This window comes from Euprymna scolopes, chromosome 24 (assembly GCF_053919585.1).
Source record: "Euprymna scolopes isolate OS-2025 chromosome 24, ASM5391958v1, whole genome shotgun sequence".
NCBI classification, from domain to species: Eukaryota; Metazoa; Mollusca; class Cephalopoda; order Sepiida; family Sepiolidae; genus Euprymna; species Euprymna scolopes.
This window is the reverse complement of record NC_136505.1, coordinates 14,152,278-14,172,233: the sequence shown is the minus strand read 5'-3', so window position 1 is coordinate 14,172,233 and position 19,956 is coordinate 14,152,278. Positions and strand designations below refer to the sequence as shown.

Below are 19,956 nucleotides of genomic sequence, written 5' to 3'. Positions count from 1 at the left end.
TGGTAAACCGTGATCTAGACGACTTTAAAAAGATGTTGCAGAATTGAAGTCTTCCACATCTTTTGGTCTCCAAAATACCCACTTACTGTTATTAGCTAATCGGTAGTTGGACAAGCAAATCATCAAAAGTGTAACCGTTTTTTCTGTTTCTTTACGTTTGTTTTTTTTGGCAAATATTTGCCTTTCGATCTTTTTTCTAAGATAGTCTGCCTTATATTAAAAAAACACTGATGCGATATATGAATTCAAATGCCAATGCAAGATCAGAACGAGTTTAGGTCGGCGATAACATTAATAAAATGTAAAAAAAAAAGCTACAGATTTACAGTAGCATTGTGTCCCGTTGCTTATAGGTTTCTTGTGCTTACAATTTTTTTTGTTTCTGCAAATATGTGTCCATTGGCGATAAATTTATTAAAATGCGTATTCTAACTAAATATTAGAAGAAAAAAAAACTCGCACATTTTGTTTGTGTAAAATTTGCCTTTCGTTTTGGAATGTTTTTTTATTAAGAAATCTCTTTACTAGAATTTATGTAAACTCACATTTACGATTCTTTACTTGAATTGGTGCTTTGTTGCATCCAAATATAGGAACTCAGGTCAGGAGGTCAGCAAGTATGCAATAAAAAAAAACACCTCAAGCTGAAGTGACACAAGGTACCTCAATAAGACAGACAGTGTAAGAGGTAAACTGGTTCGTTGTGAGAGTATGATACAAAGCGTACGTGTACAGAATAACGAGATCAATGATAAATTAAGAGATTAAAGGCCTCTGTAGCTCAAAGCCCATTCAGTCGCTTGCAAAAGAGAAGGCGACTTCAACTTTTAATGAATATTTTCTATTATTTGTATTATTTAGATTCTTCTGACTACTGTTCTAATTTTGACTGACATTTTTACGATTCGGTCGATGTAACCTCCAACCTTCTTTAAGTGTATCTTATCAAACTCTTGAATCTTTCTGTCGAACTCGGGAATCTTTCAATCAAACTCAAGAATCTGCACAGAATTTTGAACGAAAGGCTTTATTTAATTCATGAGGGTGGCATGCTCTCATTTCGTCAGCCATGACTGGATAGGAGTTCTTAGTTATTCGCAATTATATTTTGAATGTCGCCGGCACTGAGGATTAAACCTTCAATCTCTAGAATAGTGTAACTTTACAACCGAATTTTACTAAGTACTCTATCCACTACGTCACGAATCCTTGAAGAAGGTCATAGGTAACATTAACTGAAAACAAAACACCTAAGATGACAACAGTAGTCCGAAGAATCAAAATAATACGAAGAGGTAAACCAGTTCGTTGAGAGATATTTTAGCGAATATACCTGTGCATAGTGACAATATCAACGATAAATTAAGGCGTTATAGAGTTCAGCTGTCTATTAACTAGGGGTGCCCTCCACCGCTTGCAAAAGAAGAAGTGACTATAACATTAGATAAATGGTTTCTTCAAATTCAGAATATTCTCTTTTCGTTGGTTGTTTTTCGACTTTTTATCCAGAGTGAGGAATTGTTCCATGTAGATAATCTCGAACAAAAGACTTCCAAGTGTTGGTGTGTGATTTGTAATTTGCATTGATAAGAAACATGTATTTTGCTTGATTGTGACTTACGACACATATGTTCTTCTCCTCGAGGCGAAGGTTTGTATAATATACGTTTATTTGTCAGTTAGAAAGGAAGTAAAAAGAAAAAAGAAATGCTTTACACATAACGAAATCAAAAGGAAAAAGGAAAAATTTGAGTCACATGGTAACGACAAAGGAAGGAAAAAAAGAAGGAAGAGATAAAAAGGAGCGGCGCCAGGAATGGAGAAGATAGGATGAGGAATATAAATAGATAAATAGATAGACAAACAGATAGATAGATAGATACACATGAGAAAGAAAGAAAGAAAGAAAGAAAGAGAGAGAGAGAGAGAGAGAGGGCAGAAAGGAAGATTGCAAAAAACAGAAGACAACACGCACTCATAGAAAAGGATAACAAAAACTGATTGATAAATATAAAAAAAAAATACTCTCCCATTGAAATGAAAGCCAAATAAAATCTCACATTACAATAAATAGAAAAGAAAGCTAGAAATGAAACAAACATGCCACAGACATATTTTTATGGTCTTGTTTTCGGTCAAAGACGATTTGTAGAATTTTTGGTTCTGATGTTAATGTTTGTTAAATGTATTTTTTTTCTCGCTTGGATGGCTGATGGGAGATGTAAAACAGATTATAAATTTTATTAGTGACTTGCCCCGACATAAAATAGAATATATATATATATATATATATATATATATATATATATATATATATATATATATATATTTATATATATATATATATATATTTATATATATATATACATACATGTATATATACATATATATATACGTATATATATATACGTATATATATGTATATATACGTGTATATATATACGTGTATATATATATACGTATATATATATGCGTATATATATACGTATATATATATATATATAAAGTAACAAACATATATAGTCACTGTTGTTTAACGAAACATATATGTATAATATATATATTATTTTATTTATCTTCTATAAAATTTTGTGTATCTATTTTTAGTATTCACTTTGACAGAGCTCGATGGTAAGACATCACCTAAAATGGAAGCAATAAAAGGAAATTAACAAAATTAATAAGAAAGGTGACTCACATGACAACTTAAGAACAAAAATAACACAAAGAACAAAAAATATAATTACTAGAAAAAGTAATGACGTAAAACCTAATTGAAATATAAATGTTAGCAATGTGCAAAAAATATTGTAACTGTAGAACGCAACCTCTCTGTCACTACAAAATAAATGTCTAACCAAAACCATCGTTTACCAAGCCACAATATTTTCCAAAGAAAACCTGAATAATAAAAAAAATATTACTAACTCGATTTTAAAAGCAGATATTACTATGACAGGATAACATGAAAAAACGGGAAACATCGAATAAAAAGAGTATTAGCGAACGATAACTAAGAACTAAACAGAATTGCACGATCGTCGGTAATAAGGTGGCACAATAGTACTGCAAGCAAACACATGTATAAACTTAGACAACCAGTGTAGGCTATATTTTAATTTTTACATATGCTATCCTAAACTTTTAAGAACTTTAAAATTTATTAAACTACAAGAGTAAAATAGCAAACGTATGTACACGTGAAATAAATTTTACCTTAGGATTGCAGCACATAAAAACTCGAATAAATGAATGAATGAATGAATGAATGAATGAATAATAATAATAATAATAATAATAATAATAATAATAATAATAATAATAATAAATAAAAAAATACATAACAAATACACTAGTATAAAATAAATCCAGATTAAAACTAGATCACTTCTTAATACAAAGAAAAGAGGTACATGATCACTACCCGAATAAAACAAAAACAAAAAAAACAAAAAAACAAAACAAAACAAAAAAAAAACAATAAAAAAAAACAAAACAAAACAAAAAAAAACAAAAAAAAACAAAAAAACAAAAAAACAAAAAAACAAAACAAAAATAAAACAAAAAACAAAAACAAAACAAAAATAAAACAAAAAAAAAAAACAAAACAAAACAAAAACAAAACAAAGAAACAGATCAATTAGAGATCAAATGAATTTTTTTCCTGATAAACGCTCGCATATTGGCTACGATAAATGAGTGTGTAAATAACAAATAATTTAATGGACTGACTAACCAATCCAGTTTCACGAGAATATGTAAAAACACGAACCAACATAAATTCTATGCAATAACATGCCGAATTTTCATGATGATGTAATGTGGAAACTTCTGTATGACTTAATTGTCATATACATTTTTAAAACTTACGATATATAGATCAACCGACAATTTGAGAAAAGAATATCCAAGATTATATATTATTTTATTATTGAAATCCTTTGAGATGAATAATTTATTTATTTGTTTGCGGATTGTCATCCTCATCTTTATATTTACTGTTTCACGACGTTTCAGCGAACTGTTCCTCTGACCTTCATTATGTGTTTAACCGTGATGGGATATTAATGCTGAGTCTTAACTGTATCCTCAGTAATTACTGCCTTTCATAGTTGTTGTCGTCTTACCACGTTTGGCCAACTAATTCTCTGGTCTGCTTTGGATAGAGGCGTTGAATCTCTACGGTTCCAAGTGAGTGTTGTTTGAATATAGTAGTTTCAATCCTACCCCAAGCAAGCTAGAGGATTAGTTGGCCAAAATGTGGCGAGACGACAACAACTATGGAAGGCAGTAATTACTGAGGATGCGGTTAAGAGGCCCAGTATTCAAAGTATGAAGAAGGCCAGAGAAATAGTTGGCCGAAACGTGGTGATAATTATGAAGAAAAGGATAACAGTCAGCAAATAAATAAATAAAAGAACGGAGACGCTTGACTCTATTTGGTTATTTTGTGATTGTGAAGAACCTATACCTCGTCGATGAATTGTAAGCAATAGAAGATTTCGTATGAGAAAGAAAGAATGTTAAATATCAAAGAACACGTTTGCTAGTATTCGTCTGATGATTTTAGTTGTAAAGATGGCGTTGTAATGTACACTGAGAACCAGGTCCATGGCGTCAGTGAGTATTCAATCCAATGTCACCGCAAGCTACATTTTCAAAAGTTGACGTTAAACCTCATGGATTTAAAGGGAGGGGGTAAGAGAGTTACGCTGGTTTGATGAGAGGTTTTGGGGAGACAAGCACGTATACAGAATCATTTAAGATCAATGATGAATTAAGATGCTCAGAGTCCGTGTTCCGTAACGTTCTCCGCAATTAGCAAGAGAAAACGCGGCGCAAACCATCTTAATAAATGTTTTTTTCTGGATATAAGAATATTCTCTTTTTCCTTTGGTTGTTGCGAAAATTCTTCCCATGGATAAGATCAGGAATAAACGACCTTAATCGCATGAGGAGTGTAGAAAAAAAGTATGATTTAGTTAGATTATACTTTGTGAGTTGCACTGATAAAAAAAAAAAACTTGTTTTTATTTAATTGTGTTAGGATACATTGAATCTTTATTCTTTCCGGAAGAGGGATATACGTTACGTCATGAGAAGTCAAAAAAATTTCTCGAACAGTACAAGTTTTCATCTCTTACGGAGATTAAAATCAGGATATAATGCTATTAAACATTATGTCTATATCTTCATTTCAATTGTTATAACAATCTATTACATAATTTTAATTTTTTATGTAAAGGTCAGCTTATTAAGCGATTTAACCCTGTGTTAGTCTCATGGGTTGTTTTGTCACTTTGTTTTTGCTTAAGTGGTCATAATTCTTAGTTGACAACATTTCTTTTTCTCCCTCCCAGTAATCTCCTTACGCAGTGAGGGTATAGCACACGTCGATTTATCCTTCTAGGGTGTCCACTAGTTGACTAACGTAGGTATGATTTTATGATTTATATATTTTTGTATTTTTTCCAGTGGAATAGAAATTTGTAGATATACGCGCATATTATGTATCATTAGGCTACTCTGTAATATTTAATATGGAATTCATATGTTTTGGTATTTTCTTTATGATAAGTTTTGATGGGATTATTATTTTATTTACAATTTATTACTCTTTCATTCTTGTAACTATAAGCTTAGCTAATGTAATATCTTAATTTTCCTTTGTTTTATAATTTATTTTATTGAATTATTTTATATTAATATCAACAAGCTGCAAGTAATTCAAACTGTTCCGCAGGGACTGTACATATATCCTGAGCAAAATAATAACACTATAAACGTTTTTGTATTGGGGTGTATAAACTCACAATTGGACCAACCATGTTTGCAACACCCACGTAACCAACACAGGATTAAATAAAACATAACTTATCCTCTGAATTTCCCATTACGATTGCAAACACTCTGAGCGACATTCATATATCCGTCCCATGACTTGTCCTAAGAACATTCCAATCATATTGCTTAAGAAACTGCAGGCGGAACTAACTCCTATTCTTACAAAGCTATATAAACGAGAACTGTTTCCTATCACCTTGGGAAGCTTCCTCAGTTTTCCCACTATGTAAATGTTTTGGATATCGACCTTCTGCGTCTCAGCACTGACTAATCAATCTCCTGTGCACCACGATCAAGTTGTTTGAATCTGTGATAAATATAAGAATTGCCAATCACTTCAGCAAACGATTTAATCAATAAAAAGTTGCATGGATTTTATCCTGCAAAATGAACAGGAACTGTAATATCAGACAGGATCATTGAATCTAGTGATCGTTTCTTCGTTTTTAAAGCAGTAACCGACATATTAAAGGCTCACTTTATTTTTATGTTCATTCATATTAAAGGTGTTCTGCCATTGTGTTCTAGCATTATTACGAAATTGATTAAAATGTATAACCGGAGTTGAAGCAAATAAAACGCAGAAATAAAAACGGAAATTATTTTCTATTCTAATGACTTGAATACTTATTGTATAAGCCTTTGCAAGTGATTGGTATAATGAGTAAGGTCAGATGTTGAGATGTTTTCCCCATCGAGTTTTCTCTTAGAAAGATTCGATCTCGTGAACTGGTTGCTCAAACCGAACCAAAGAGAAACACCTACGCCATAACGGATACAAATTGTATAGATATTTATTTGCTTATAAATGCGTCTCTAGAGATGATGGAAATATCGATCTGATTATTTTTATCTTCGATTTTAACATAATCTAAATAGGTGGTAATCTGGCATAATCACGTTAGATAACCGAAGTTAAGCAACGTTGAGTTTGCTCAATACCAGATGTAGTGACGATTTGAGAATACCAGGCGATGTATGCGGAACGTGGGTACCGTCGCAGGAACAAACAAACAAACAAACAAAGGAAAGAAACAAATACCCGACTTGGTATTTTTTAAAAGTACAAATGAAATCCATTTATTCGTGCTTCTTCCGCTGTTCATTTTGCAGGACAAACGCATTTCATTATATTTCCAAAGTCTTTTCGCATATACATGTGCTTTTTAAAAGTCTTTCTCCTCGCCACCTCGCACTGGCTCTAACCAGCTCTCTCTCACCCTTGTATTTGCACGTCTATTTTCCCCAGTGCAGAACTTGCTTCTCCCCCTTGATAACGTGGTATATTTTTCTCTCCTTTTCTTGTGACGCAAGCTCGCGCATACTTGATAATTTGCATACGCGCTTTAACGGCTGCTGCTAATATTTTCTCATGCGCGCCCATACGCGCTCTGTTACATATGTAGAAAAACGCCGACACCTTTCTGAAAGACTGCAGAAATTTTGCCGCGTGTGAAATATATATCCCATGAATTATATATCGCATGAAAATGTGCCTAGGGAGAGTGACGGTGGTAACTCTTATAAAACCGCTTTTCTCAAAACACTCTTTTGATGAATCTAAGTTCAAAGTAGAAAAGTGCTAAATGAATTTTCATTTATTAACGAGACCAATTATCTAACGTACGGTTAATACTCTATAAGACGAGGGGAAAACGGATGAACACATATCCAAGGCGATGCCATAAATGGATGGTCATATTCAATTGGCCAAGATTAAGTTTCTTTCCTTTAATAATTGCAAGAAACTTTTTAAACTAACAATGGCTATGGTGCAAGATACATTACCTGAAAGTATTTCGTTCAAACTCCTCGGTTTACCATTCACAGGGAACATGAGTCGGAACAGATACATTGAAAGTATTGCCAAGGCTGCTGCACCAATGGTGGGCTCTCTCTCCCGTGCTAAAAAAATTACTTACGTCTGAGAGTGTTTTGTGCCTCTACAAGGCCACTATTGGCCAATGTCTGGAGTATTGTTGCCACATTTAGGCTGATACATTTGCTACTAGTCTCTCACTCTTACAAAGAGTTAAAAAGAGAGTTGCCAACCTAATAGGTCCCGCATTGTCAGCTAGGCTTCAACCTCTGTCTCATCGACGAAATGTTGCATCCTTCTGCCTGTTTTACAAGTATTTTAATGGGAGTTTCTCTGACGAACTACAAGCCCTTGTACCCCACTACGTGAATACCACCGAGAAAATCGACAAGCTACAAAATCCCACCCCTACACAGTAGAGATCCCCAGATGCCAGAAAGCTTTCTACTCTAATAGTTTTCTTCCCTAGAACTGCTAGACTGTGGAATTCCCTTCCAGATTTCTTGCTTCCCCAACTGTACTGACATGCACAAATCCAAGTATAATGCAAACAGATATCTTGCTGTTCAACTCCCTACACAGTATTTCTGCAAATTATGTCCCAGATAGTAGCCTCCTACATCAAAGTGGCACCGTGCCTTGTTTGGAGTGAAAATGCAATTAAAAATACACCAAAACCTTACTCTATATTAATTCCATATTTTTCTCTAAGTCAAAGAATAAATTTGTGATTATAACGATTAATAATAACATTTTTGTGATAGTGGCTAATTGGTTAACGACATGAACTGATAACCTGGGTGTGCCACTTCTAATAAAGAAACTTTTTTACACAAGTAGTAGCGCATCTATTTGGCATGTTAGATGCGGGAGTCGGGAAAAAGGAAAAAAGAAATAAAGAACGTGTACGTAGCAGGATCCCTTTTGTGGCAATTATTTGCATATGAGGGGAATAGCTTTTTTAAGAAGGACGAATTAGGGATAAGCAGCTCATTGTTTGACATCGAAGAGAAAACAACGAAGCTGAGATTTGTTGTTGCTGTGAGTTACAGCGTTAGTGAAGGAGAGTTTTGTCAGTTTTCCTTTCAGGATTTAAAACCTATTTCGTAACCCTTATATTCGAGTGCCCTTTTCGGCCTTGATAAGCGGTGATTTCCTATTAAAAAAATAGGACTTATTACTATGACCAGCTGGACGCTCGGCGTTGCCAGGTCATACTATACGTTTAAGTATGATATTCCTTATTTATGCAGATTGCGTATGTATTATTAGAGAATCAATCTTCTATTGAACATTATATATTCTGAAGAATAATTTGTCTGATTGACTAATTAATAAAAATAAATAAATAAATAATAAAATGATAATGTGGTTCTTCAAATTCCGTCTCTGTTTGTTTACAATATCACGTCAGCTGATATTTGAGCTTGACGATCTTAAAAATAGTCTTTCTTCTCTTATAGATAAAAAGAAAAAAATAATTTTACAGCGGAATAGTTTACGTTACACCGGCCAGTGTTACACCGGTGTAACGTAAAATATTTCCATGTAAAAATTATTTTTTATCTATAAGAAAAGAAAGACTGTCTTTAAAATCGGATTTTGTCGATTTTGAATGCATATCGGATGAATTTCTGTACAAAACATATCTAAGAACACTGTCAGGAATATAGATTATCTTCATCTTGCAATTTCAATTTGCAAAAGATAGGCAAATCTGTTTCGGAACCTATAAGAAAGAAACTCACACACACAAAGTTACTTTTATATAATAGTAGAGTTAAAGATTATCACCCTAACTCCGTCTGCTAAATCAGCAAAAGAAGAGAAATGTGTTGATTAGGTAAAATATGAAAATCGATTTAAATAAACTGAATTTCTTGTCAGCAAAAAAGGGGAAAAATGATTGGCTCAATCGAAGATGAAACAGATTTCTTAGCTAATTCATTTCATTTTTGATTTTAATTAGAAACCGAAATATCTATTACCTTAAATGGAACCGCCTTCTAATAGCTCTGCTCTTATGAATCTTAGTTTAAACGGACATAGTTACTAAATGAACCCGTTTTTTTTATCAACGAATAAATGATGTGATGGCCGATGATACAAGATGGGCGTTCCAAAAATAAACTTTTTAATTCGGTCCGAATGCATCAGAAGAGATTGCAAATTGCATTGTTATGACGACGGAACATCTGCATTCATGACCTGGAAGTTTCATCTATCTGTTGCAGATATAGTCGCTGTGAGCTTCTAAGAAAACAACCTCTGTCATGGACGTGTATGAAATACAGAGATGCGTTATTGCAAAAAGCATTGCAAAAATGGATTGAGAATGGCGATGACTATATAGAAAAATAAATTCTGGAGCAAAACGGTATTTTTTTTTCATTTTAATGGTATCACTTCAGTATTCATTGCTCTTCAACCTTTTTAGTTTAAAAATAGGAGACTTTACTTTTGGAACGAGTTTTGTATAACAGGTTAAAGTGTAATGGGTCGAAGAATGAGGACTTATTGCTTGAGGGAATTGAATCATTTCTACTTTCTCTGTAAAATCAGTAAACGAAGAGAAAAGTTTTCCTCGGTTAAATTATAAAGAATCGTTGAATCGTTGCATTGGAATGAAACGCGGACAGATAATCGACCTAAATCACTGATGAAACAGATTTTCATATGCAGTTTCTGGTCAGTAAAAGAAAAAGAACAATTCTGAAGTTACTGTATCTCTACTACTAGTTGATCACCCGGCGTTGCCCAATCGTACAATACGCTTACACATGAAGTACCATTAAAAATCGCCGCAAATCATTTCTTCGTTTGCATATTTTAAAACGAAACATTAGTCAGAAATGACTTTTCCCAGGCATTCCTCGTCAAGCCCAAATATCAGCTGACGTGATATTGTAAACAAAAACAGACAGAATTTGATGAACAAAATTATCATTATTTTTTATTTTTACATTAGTCCACTGGGCAAATTATTCCTCGTAATACATAATATTCGTTAGCGAATTGATTCCATAATAATTCATACACAATCTGCATAAATTAATATATCATGTTTGTACGACCGGGCAACGCCGAGCATCCAGCTAGTAAGTTCTACTTTTATATAACGTTCATAAAAATACATCTTCAATGAAAATATTTTCAGAATTTATTCGCTAATGCTTTTGTTATTTTTATTTGCAACTCTACCGCCATATTCACTTGACGTCACTTGGGACTACCGGCATCGTCGTAAAATCTAAGCAGCAAGTATTAATAGTTCCCGATTTAAATCTTAATGAATGAATGAATAAATTCCTGATTTAAATCTTAATAAATTAATAAATTCCTGATTTAAATCTTACCAAGTAAAACATCTTCGTGAACCATGATAACAATCGTCATAAAGATGCATCCAAATTTCATTATTTTCAGCAGATATTGTACAGTAGTTGAGACATTTGCTCTCACTTAATTTTTTTTATCGAAATTGCTCCAGACAAGGTAAAAAGCCACTTGATGTAAGGAAGTAAAATAAAATAGTACTTCAAGATCAAAAACTTGCTACGATGTGTTAGATGGAATAGATTCTGATACAGAAAACAGCAATTCTTCCCTCTTTGTCAGAAACATCGGTCATAAAATGTGAGGACTAAAGGACAAAATAAGAGAAGTGAGAGTTACCCGGCTGCAGAAAGAAACCGTTTCTAGTCTCCTTCTAACATAGAAAAAAGAACCACCCAACTTTTCTCTTCTGACGTCATAATCACGGCGTAACTACTCTCCCGCACTTCAATATACAACAAAATAAGCCTGTTTTATTTTATTTCTTAAATAGCAAAAGAGAGTAAAAAAAAAAACAAACAAACAATTAAAAACTCATAAACAGATATAATTCAGTTTACTAATCCACTTATTGTAATACTATCGTAGGAAATAAAAAAGAGGAAGAAATATAACTTAAAAGAAGAAATAAATTTATCAGCAGAACAAAGCTGATGGAAATTGTTCATCAATCGCACACAAAGGTAGCTGAAATAAGATTGTTAATCAAGGTGTGACAGTAATTGAAAAAAAATTGACAATAGAGGTCGATATATTAAGAGTTAATGTAGAAACAGTTTTATGAGTAATTATGAGTTTTACGACAGTTTAATGTAGTTAGGTCATTCTTGAATTTGCGACGGCTGACCACAGTTTCCAGTTTGGTCAGCTTGCCTTTCTCAGGTCCCCCGCGAGAGACCAGAAAGATTGGAGTAGAATTGGGATCGATGCAGCCAGACAACTAGTGAGGCACAACGTTTGACGTTCCTTTTCGTACACTACGTGACATTGTTTTACTGTAGCGCGATCACGTTTCAAACTAGATTTATAAGGCATGTGTATGTTTTTCTATGCTAAACAGAATTAAATAAAAAATATGTCATTTTCATTATCTAAAGTCTAATGGTAATGAAAACTTGGTCATAAATGATTATGCATTCTTCTCAGACCTTATTATGAAGTGGGTCTTCGTCTTGATAAACTGAGACTCATGAGTTACTAAATGAAGGTGCGTACATGCATCCGACTAACCCAACAAGCAGCAAAATACTCCTTCAATGTTGAGGTTCTTAGATGCCGGAAATTTCTTCTCTTGAACTTTGGAATTCCCTGTGCCTGTTTCCTGCTTCATTGCCTATACTAACGTACAGAAGTTTAAATGTAATGTAGACAGACATTTCGCCGCTAAACTCCACACAGTTTCCAAAATAGCCGTAAATAGTAGTCCCTGACGTCCAAATGACAATATACATAGTTTGGGATGAAAATTAGCAAACAAAAATAAAAATGATTAAAAGAAAAGAGTAGAATAAAGAGTAAAAAATGGCGAAAAAATATAAAAATAAAAAAAAGTGCAAAAAGTTTTAAAAAAGTAAAAAAGAAAAAAAAATTACTTACCAAGAAATCCCAGTTGACCGGAAACGCACTTGCCACACCAGTCACATGTGCTGCCCATATAATGACACTACTCATAAGTGTAAGGACAAGTATGAAAACCATAATCCGGAAATGCCAACATAGCGGTAGAGACAGATAACCGCCTTCTTTTCGACCGGCTGTTGTCAAGCATATTAACGAAACAACAGATAGGACCTGAAATAATAATAATAAAAAAAATGCAATAACAATTAATCTATCTTTCAGCAATACACATAAAAAAAAAAATGGAAACGTCACTAACCCTATGTGGGTTTAACTGGCTTTCTCCGAAGGAAAAAGTTCCATAAGAGTATGAAATTCACAAGCGGTCCCTCAGTCGTATGTATATCCCTGTTAGGGGAGATAACAACGTTGGGTCTTTGCAATTCTTGCAGGGAGGTGTCGATGTCACATAAAAAAAAAGCCGTATGGTTTTGTATGTGTTTACGGGATAATCACGTTGACACATCGGTTCTCGTTAGATCACCGAAGTTAAGCAACGTTGAGTCTGGTCAGTACTAGATGGGTTATCAATTTGGAAATTTCAGGCGTTGTAAACATCGACATGTGACCTCTCTCTCAAAGAAGAGACGTTGCAAGCCTATCTTTGTTTTATCGTTATTTCCATGGCAGGTGCACGCCTGAACTCCAATCTCTGGCCCCCTCGCAAATCTTTTACGAAAAACACCCGTCTAGCTGAATCCACTGTCAAAAACTTTCCCCACTCTTTATCTGCGCCTAAATCAAAACGTAGATTCCATGAACAAAGCCTCTTTCTTAAAACTGCACGCCTGTGGAACTCTGTTCCGTCTGCCTGCTTCCCACCTTACTACAACCTGGATGTCTTCAAGTCCAACGTAAACAAATTCCTGATGAACCGCCACCTCAAGTAAATACTTCAATAAATCTCCACACTAACCTACTGTACTTACAATAACCCTTATCCATGAGTGGCTTCCGAGCCTTGATAAGTGGTGACCACCTTGTAAAAAAATAAATAAAAATAATCGTGGAATTATATTTGGAGACTTCAAAGGAACAAAGTAGCCTAAAATAGGTCTCCTCATGAGGAGGAAGAAGTCTAAGAATATAGACATGAAAGGCACCCGCCAGGCCAAGATCGTCGATCACTCCCCAGCTATGACGAATACCTGGGAGGAATAACGAATATAAAAACCTACAGCATCTTGTGTCTGTCTTGAAGATTTATATTTGTCTCCACGAAAATAACTGTAACACACACACACACACACACACACACACACACACACACACACACACACACACACACACACACACATGCAGCCACACACCACTCACACACACATATATATATATATATATATATATAGATAGATACACATTACGTTCTTATTTTTAACCAATCTTTGCAATAGAGCACTTTGACCTTATACACATGTTCAAATAAAAAATATATATAAGTATGGACACACACACACACACACACACACACACACACACACACATATATATATATATATATATAATAATAATGGTTGCATAGTTTTTATTTCTAAGATGTAAAGCCATTGAATTTTTTGCGTTTATTAAAATGTACATATAAAGGAATATTTTTATGCATACAAGCACTGTTGGCTATATATATATATATATATATATATATATATATATATATATATATGTTTTTCAGTGCCTCTTTTCAGAGATACTACGTCTTCAGGTCGGGTATTCATCGACACAAAACGCAAAAATATTACATTTTTGTATACAAAATGTTTTTATCTAACTATTCTTAAGAAAGAAGAAACAGAAAAAATACGAAGTTGAAGAGTAAATACAAAAGGGAGGGGGAATATATATATATATATATATATATATATATATATATATATATATATATATATATATATATATATGCATATATATATATATGCGTGTATGTCTAGACCCTATATTTGATGTACATAATAACCACAAAAGCTTATATCTTTCGACATTTTTCATTCATGGTTCCTGGTGTTTCCAATAAAAAAACCTCTAAGATATCATTAGATTATATCTCATGAATCAAATGTCTGCCTAAAACATTGTTTCTTGTGCTGAAGACAAAATGAGTTTTCATATTAAAGGAACTTTATATAATATATATATAATGAAATAACTTTATATAATATATATAATGCAATAACTTTATATAATATATATATGAAATAACTTTATATAATATATATAATGAAATCACTTTATATAATATATATAATGAAATCACTTTATATAATATATATATGAAATAACTTTATATAATATATATAATGAAATCACTTTACATAATATATATAATGATATAACTTTATACAATATATATAATGAAATAACTTTATATGAAATATATAATGAAATAATTTTATATGAATATATAATGAAATAACTTTACATAATATATATAATGAAATAACTTTATATGATATATATAACGAAATAGTTTTATATAATATCTATAATAAAATAACTTTATATAATATATAATGTAATAATTTTATATAATATATAAAATGAAATTACTTTGTATAATATATATGAAATAAATTTATATAATATATATATGAAATAACTTTATATGAAAAATATAATGAAATAACTTTATATGAAATATAAAATGAAATAACATTATGTAATATATATTTGAAATAAATTTACATAATATATAATGAAATAACTTTATATAATGTGTATAATGAAATAACTTAATATAATATATATAATGTAATAACTTTATATTATATATATATTAAATAACTTTATATAATATATATAATGAAATAACTTTGTATTGTATGTATAATGAAATAACTTTATATATAATATATATATATGAAATAACTTTATATAATATATATAATGTGATAACTTTATATAATATATATATATATGAAATAACTTTATATAATATATATAATGTGATAACTTTATATAATATATATATATTAAATAACTTTATATAGTATATATATGAAATAACTTTATATAATATATATAATGTAATAACTTTATATAATATATATGAAATAACTTTATATAGTATGCATAATGAAATAACTTTATATGAAATATATAATGAAACAACTTTACATGAAAATAAGTTTACTCTATGGTCAAATATATCAATAATAAATAACAGAAACTCTCGCTTATCCTAACACTTTATTCCACTTCGAATGTGTCCTTACAAATTCCTAAACGGTTTTATTCGTTTAAATTCAATACTACTGCACTAAATGTTAAGATCATACACTTGTATTATTATTGGATATAATTTACTAATGTGATAATACTATAGTGATCAGGTTTGAGGCTTTATATTTACAAGATGGTTTACATATATACATATACTAACAGGGACACCCAACATTGCTCGGGATTGAATGATGATCAACGGATGTTTCACACACCCACATTTGATTGATTATTGTTTAATCCCGGGCAACGTTGCATCACCCCGCTTATATATATATTTATATATATATATATTTATATATATATTTATATATATATTTATATATATTAATATATATATTTATATATATATGTTTATATATATTTATATATATATATTTATATATATATTTATATCTATATTTACATATATATATATTTATATATATTCATATATATTTATATTTTTATATATTTATATTTATATATATATGTGTATATATATATTTATATATATATTTATATATATTTATATATGTATTTATTTATATATATTTATTTATATATATATATTTAGTAATTTATAAAATATATATGGCGATTAAGCTACACTGAATATTCTGCGTTTCATCCAACTATAGGATTCGTCAGGCTTATAAGCCTGACGAATCCTATAGTTGGATGAAACGCAGAATATTTAGTGTAGCTTAATCGCCATATATATTTTATAAATTTCTAACTAGCTCTACCTACGTATTGAGCACTTTAGAAGTAAATACTTAAAGTTTACGCATAAATCTATACTTTCGTATAGTAAATTTATGTGAATAAATAAAATAGTTATATATATATTTATATATATATATTTATTTATATATATATATATTTATATATATATATATATATGTTCATTTCTTTATATATATTTATATATATATATTTATATATATATATATTTATATTTATATATATATTTATATTTATTTATATATATATATATATATTCTTTTTTTTATTACATTTTCACCCCAAACAAGGCACATTGCCACTTTGGTGTAGGGGGCTACTATCAGGGGAGACATCTACTGGGGTACTATGTAGGGATTAGGGCAGCGAGATGTTGGTTCACGTTGCACTTGAACTTATGCATGTCAGTACAGTTGGGGAAGCAGTGACCTGGAATGGAATTCCAGAGTTTAGCGGTTCTGGGGAAGAAACTACTAGAGTAGAAAGATCTTTTACATCTAGCGATCTCTACAGTGTGGGGGTGGGATTTTGCAGCTTGTCGGGTCTGTCGAGGGTGTCCACGTCGTGGGGACACAAGTGCTTGCAGTTCTTCAGAGCATTCACCATTAAAATACTTGTAGAACAGGTAGAGGCATGCAACGTTTCGACGATGTGACAGAGGCTGAAGCTTAGATGCCAGTTTAGGGCCTATCAGATTTGCAACTCTCTTTTGAACCCTTTCAAGGAGCGAGAGACTAGTAGCCGATGCACCAGCCCAAATATGACAGCAATACTCCATACATGGGCGAATAGTGGCCTTATAGAGGTACAGGATACTTTCGGGTGTTAGAAGTTTTCTAGCGCGGTAGAGAGAGCCCACCTTCCTCGCAGCGGCCCTGGCAATGCCCTCGATGTAATTGTTTCAACTCATGTTTCTTGTGAACGTTAGGCCAAGGAGCTTGAGAGACGTACTCTCAGATAAAGAGTCGTTGGCCATTGCTATAGGTGGTAGAGAAGGTTTCTTGTAATTATTGAATGAAACCAGTTTTGTCTTGGCGGCATTGAACGTGACCATCCATTTATGTCCCCATTCCACTACTGATTGGAGGTCATCCTCTAGTGTTTCTGCCATTACTTTAGATATATGTTCATTTGTTTTGCTGTCGTGCCTGCTATAGAGTGTGGTGTCATCAGCATATATACCCATCTCAGAGGCAATGTTGTCGGGGAGGTCATTTATGAATATCAGGAACAGCAGAGGTCCAAGGATATATCCCTGGAGCACTCCCGCATTAAATCATATTGTTTAGATGTACGACCGTCGAGGACAACCTGGATTTTTCTCTTATCTAAGAAGGATTTAATTATGTTAAGTATTCTACCAGTGATGCCGTAAGATCTAATCTTCCTGAGGAGACCCTCATGCCATACCCTGTCAAAAGCCTTAGATATATCTAGAGCTACCGCTCTGCCCTCTCCCGCTTTGTCCAGTGAATGGTATATGCGTTCAGAGATTACAGTGAGGATGTCTGCCGTGGAACGGGCTTGTCTAAATCCATATTGTTGGTCGGTCAGAAGTTTAGCATCTGTAAGGTGCTGGACTAGAGCATGGTTAATTAAGGTCTCAAATATTTTGGCAAAAAGTGGGAGGAGGCTAATAGGGCGATAATTTAATGGGTCAGTTCTTTCGCCAGAATTCTTGAATACTGGTACCACAGAAGCAGTTTTCCAACAGCCCGGAAAGCAAGATTCATTGAGGCATTTGTTGTAGAGTTTGGAGAGAACTGGAGCTACTTCGGCTGAGCACTTTTTTAATAGCACAGCTGGGATGAGGTCAGGTCCACATGCTTTTGAAGTGTCAAGGTTTTTTATGATAGCATGCACCTGAGCAGGAGTGATTATCAGATCGTCTAGCGTGGCGTCTGTCCGCATAGGAAATTGAGGTAGGGGGTGGTTTAGAGGGTCCAGTGTGGCGTTTGAGGCAAACCGACTGGCAAGCATGTTAGCCTTCTCGGTTGCTGAGCAAAGAACCTCGTGATTGTTGGTTAGTGGGGGAATTGTTGATTGCCCATTATTTACTACACTGTTGTAGATTTTCCAGAAGTCACGAGTTCCTAGTTTTTGTGCTTCGATGCGTTTTTTAGTGGTTTCCCTCTTAGCTGTCGCTATTTCTTTCTTAACGTTACTTCTAGCTTCTATGTACTTCTGTCTGTTTGAACTGGACTTATGTCGGTTAAACCTGCGGAATGCATGCTGCCTTTGAGCAATGGCAGTTGCGCAAGTCGAAGTAAACCATTGGGGAGAGTGGGGCTTGCTATAGAGTTTCCGCATGGGAACATGCGCTTCGATTGCAGTTTTGAACCATTCAGTGGTCTCGGTTGCACACTGTTCAGCAGGAAGAGAAAAATATTTCCCCATGGGGCGTCTCTGATAATATCTCTGATGGCTTCCCAGTCAGCCTTATTATAATATCTCGTTGTTTTGAGCACTGGCTCTTCAGTTTTGGGTCTAGAGTTTAGGGCGATTTCAACCATTATCACCGCATGATCAGCGTTCGCAAGTGGGCTGTCGGCTTTCGTTACACAATCATCAGGAACTGTGGTCAAAAACAGATCTAATAGTGATGCGTGTTGTTCTTCCTGGTCAGGGAAACGGGTTGGAAAAGTAACAATTTGCGATAGGGAGTGAGATACAGTGAAGCTATGAGTTGCGCTGCCTGCTGCATCTGTTTAATATATATGTCTCCTCTTAGATAGCTTTGCAACGCTAATACGAAACTGAACCAATGCTCCTTGCTATGCTAAATGTCCATAACTCTTACTTGAAAGCTGAAAACATCTTCTCTCCATAATAGAAACTCACTTTGTACCTTCAACTTTAGTCGCACCTACTAAAACCAGCCCATATATCTATTTACCAAATTACACATGACTCAAAACTTACTGTTTTACCCGTACTCGTAGTTCAATTCTTAACACCTACTCACACTTTAATGTTATACTAGACCCAAGCTCACATGAATAAAAAAAATAAATAAAAAATAATAATAAAAAATATATATATATATAAAAGAAAAAGCCTCAAACCACATTATCTCCTCCTAACAATTCTCCTTACAATCATAGTGTCTTACACTGCATGAGCTCTACTCAACCCCTTTATCCAGTAACAATGAAATAACAACGTCCCTAATTCACTTTAAGGAGTGTAACTATTTTAGCAGATATAACCTCTACAAACTAACCCAATAACATTAACTAACCACGCGGGGTCGCAGAAATACCGGGATTAGAACCCAGGCGCGGAGCAAACCCTCTCAGTGGTGACGGACCCAGTAGATGTTTCCAGATCATCCGTCTAGGAGAAGGGAAACTCTGAAACTAAACCAAAGAGGAGGGAGGCCTCTTCAGTCTTGGATG

The 19,956-nt window shown here is 33.1% G+C and overlaps 1 protein-coding gene across 1 annotated transcript in view; it reads right to left on the bottom strand.

The window, feature by feature from the left end:
• The window catches only part of LOC145246596 (uncharacterized), a 177,575-nt gene that overhangs the window by 150,761 nt on the left and 6,858 nt on the right, over positions 1–19,956 (bottom strand). Inside the window, exon 2 of the mRNA XM_080108256.1 lies at positions 12,596–12,790. Coding sequence (XP_079964382.1) covers positions 12,596–12,790 — 195 coding nt within the window. The remainder of the gene's footprint in view (positions 1–12,595; positions 12,791–19,956) is intronic.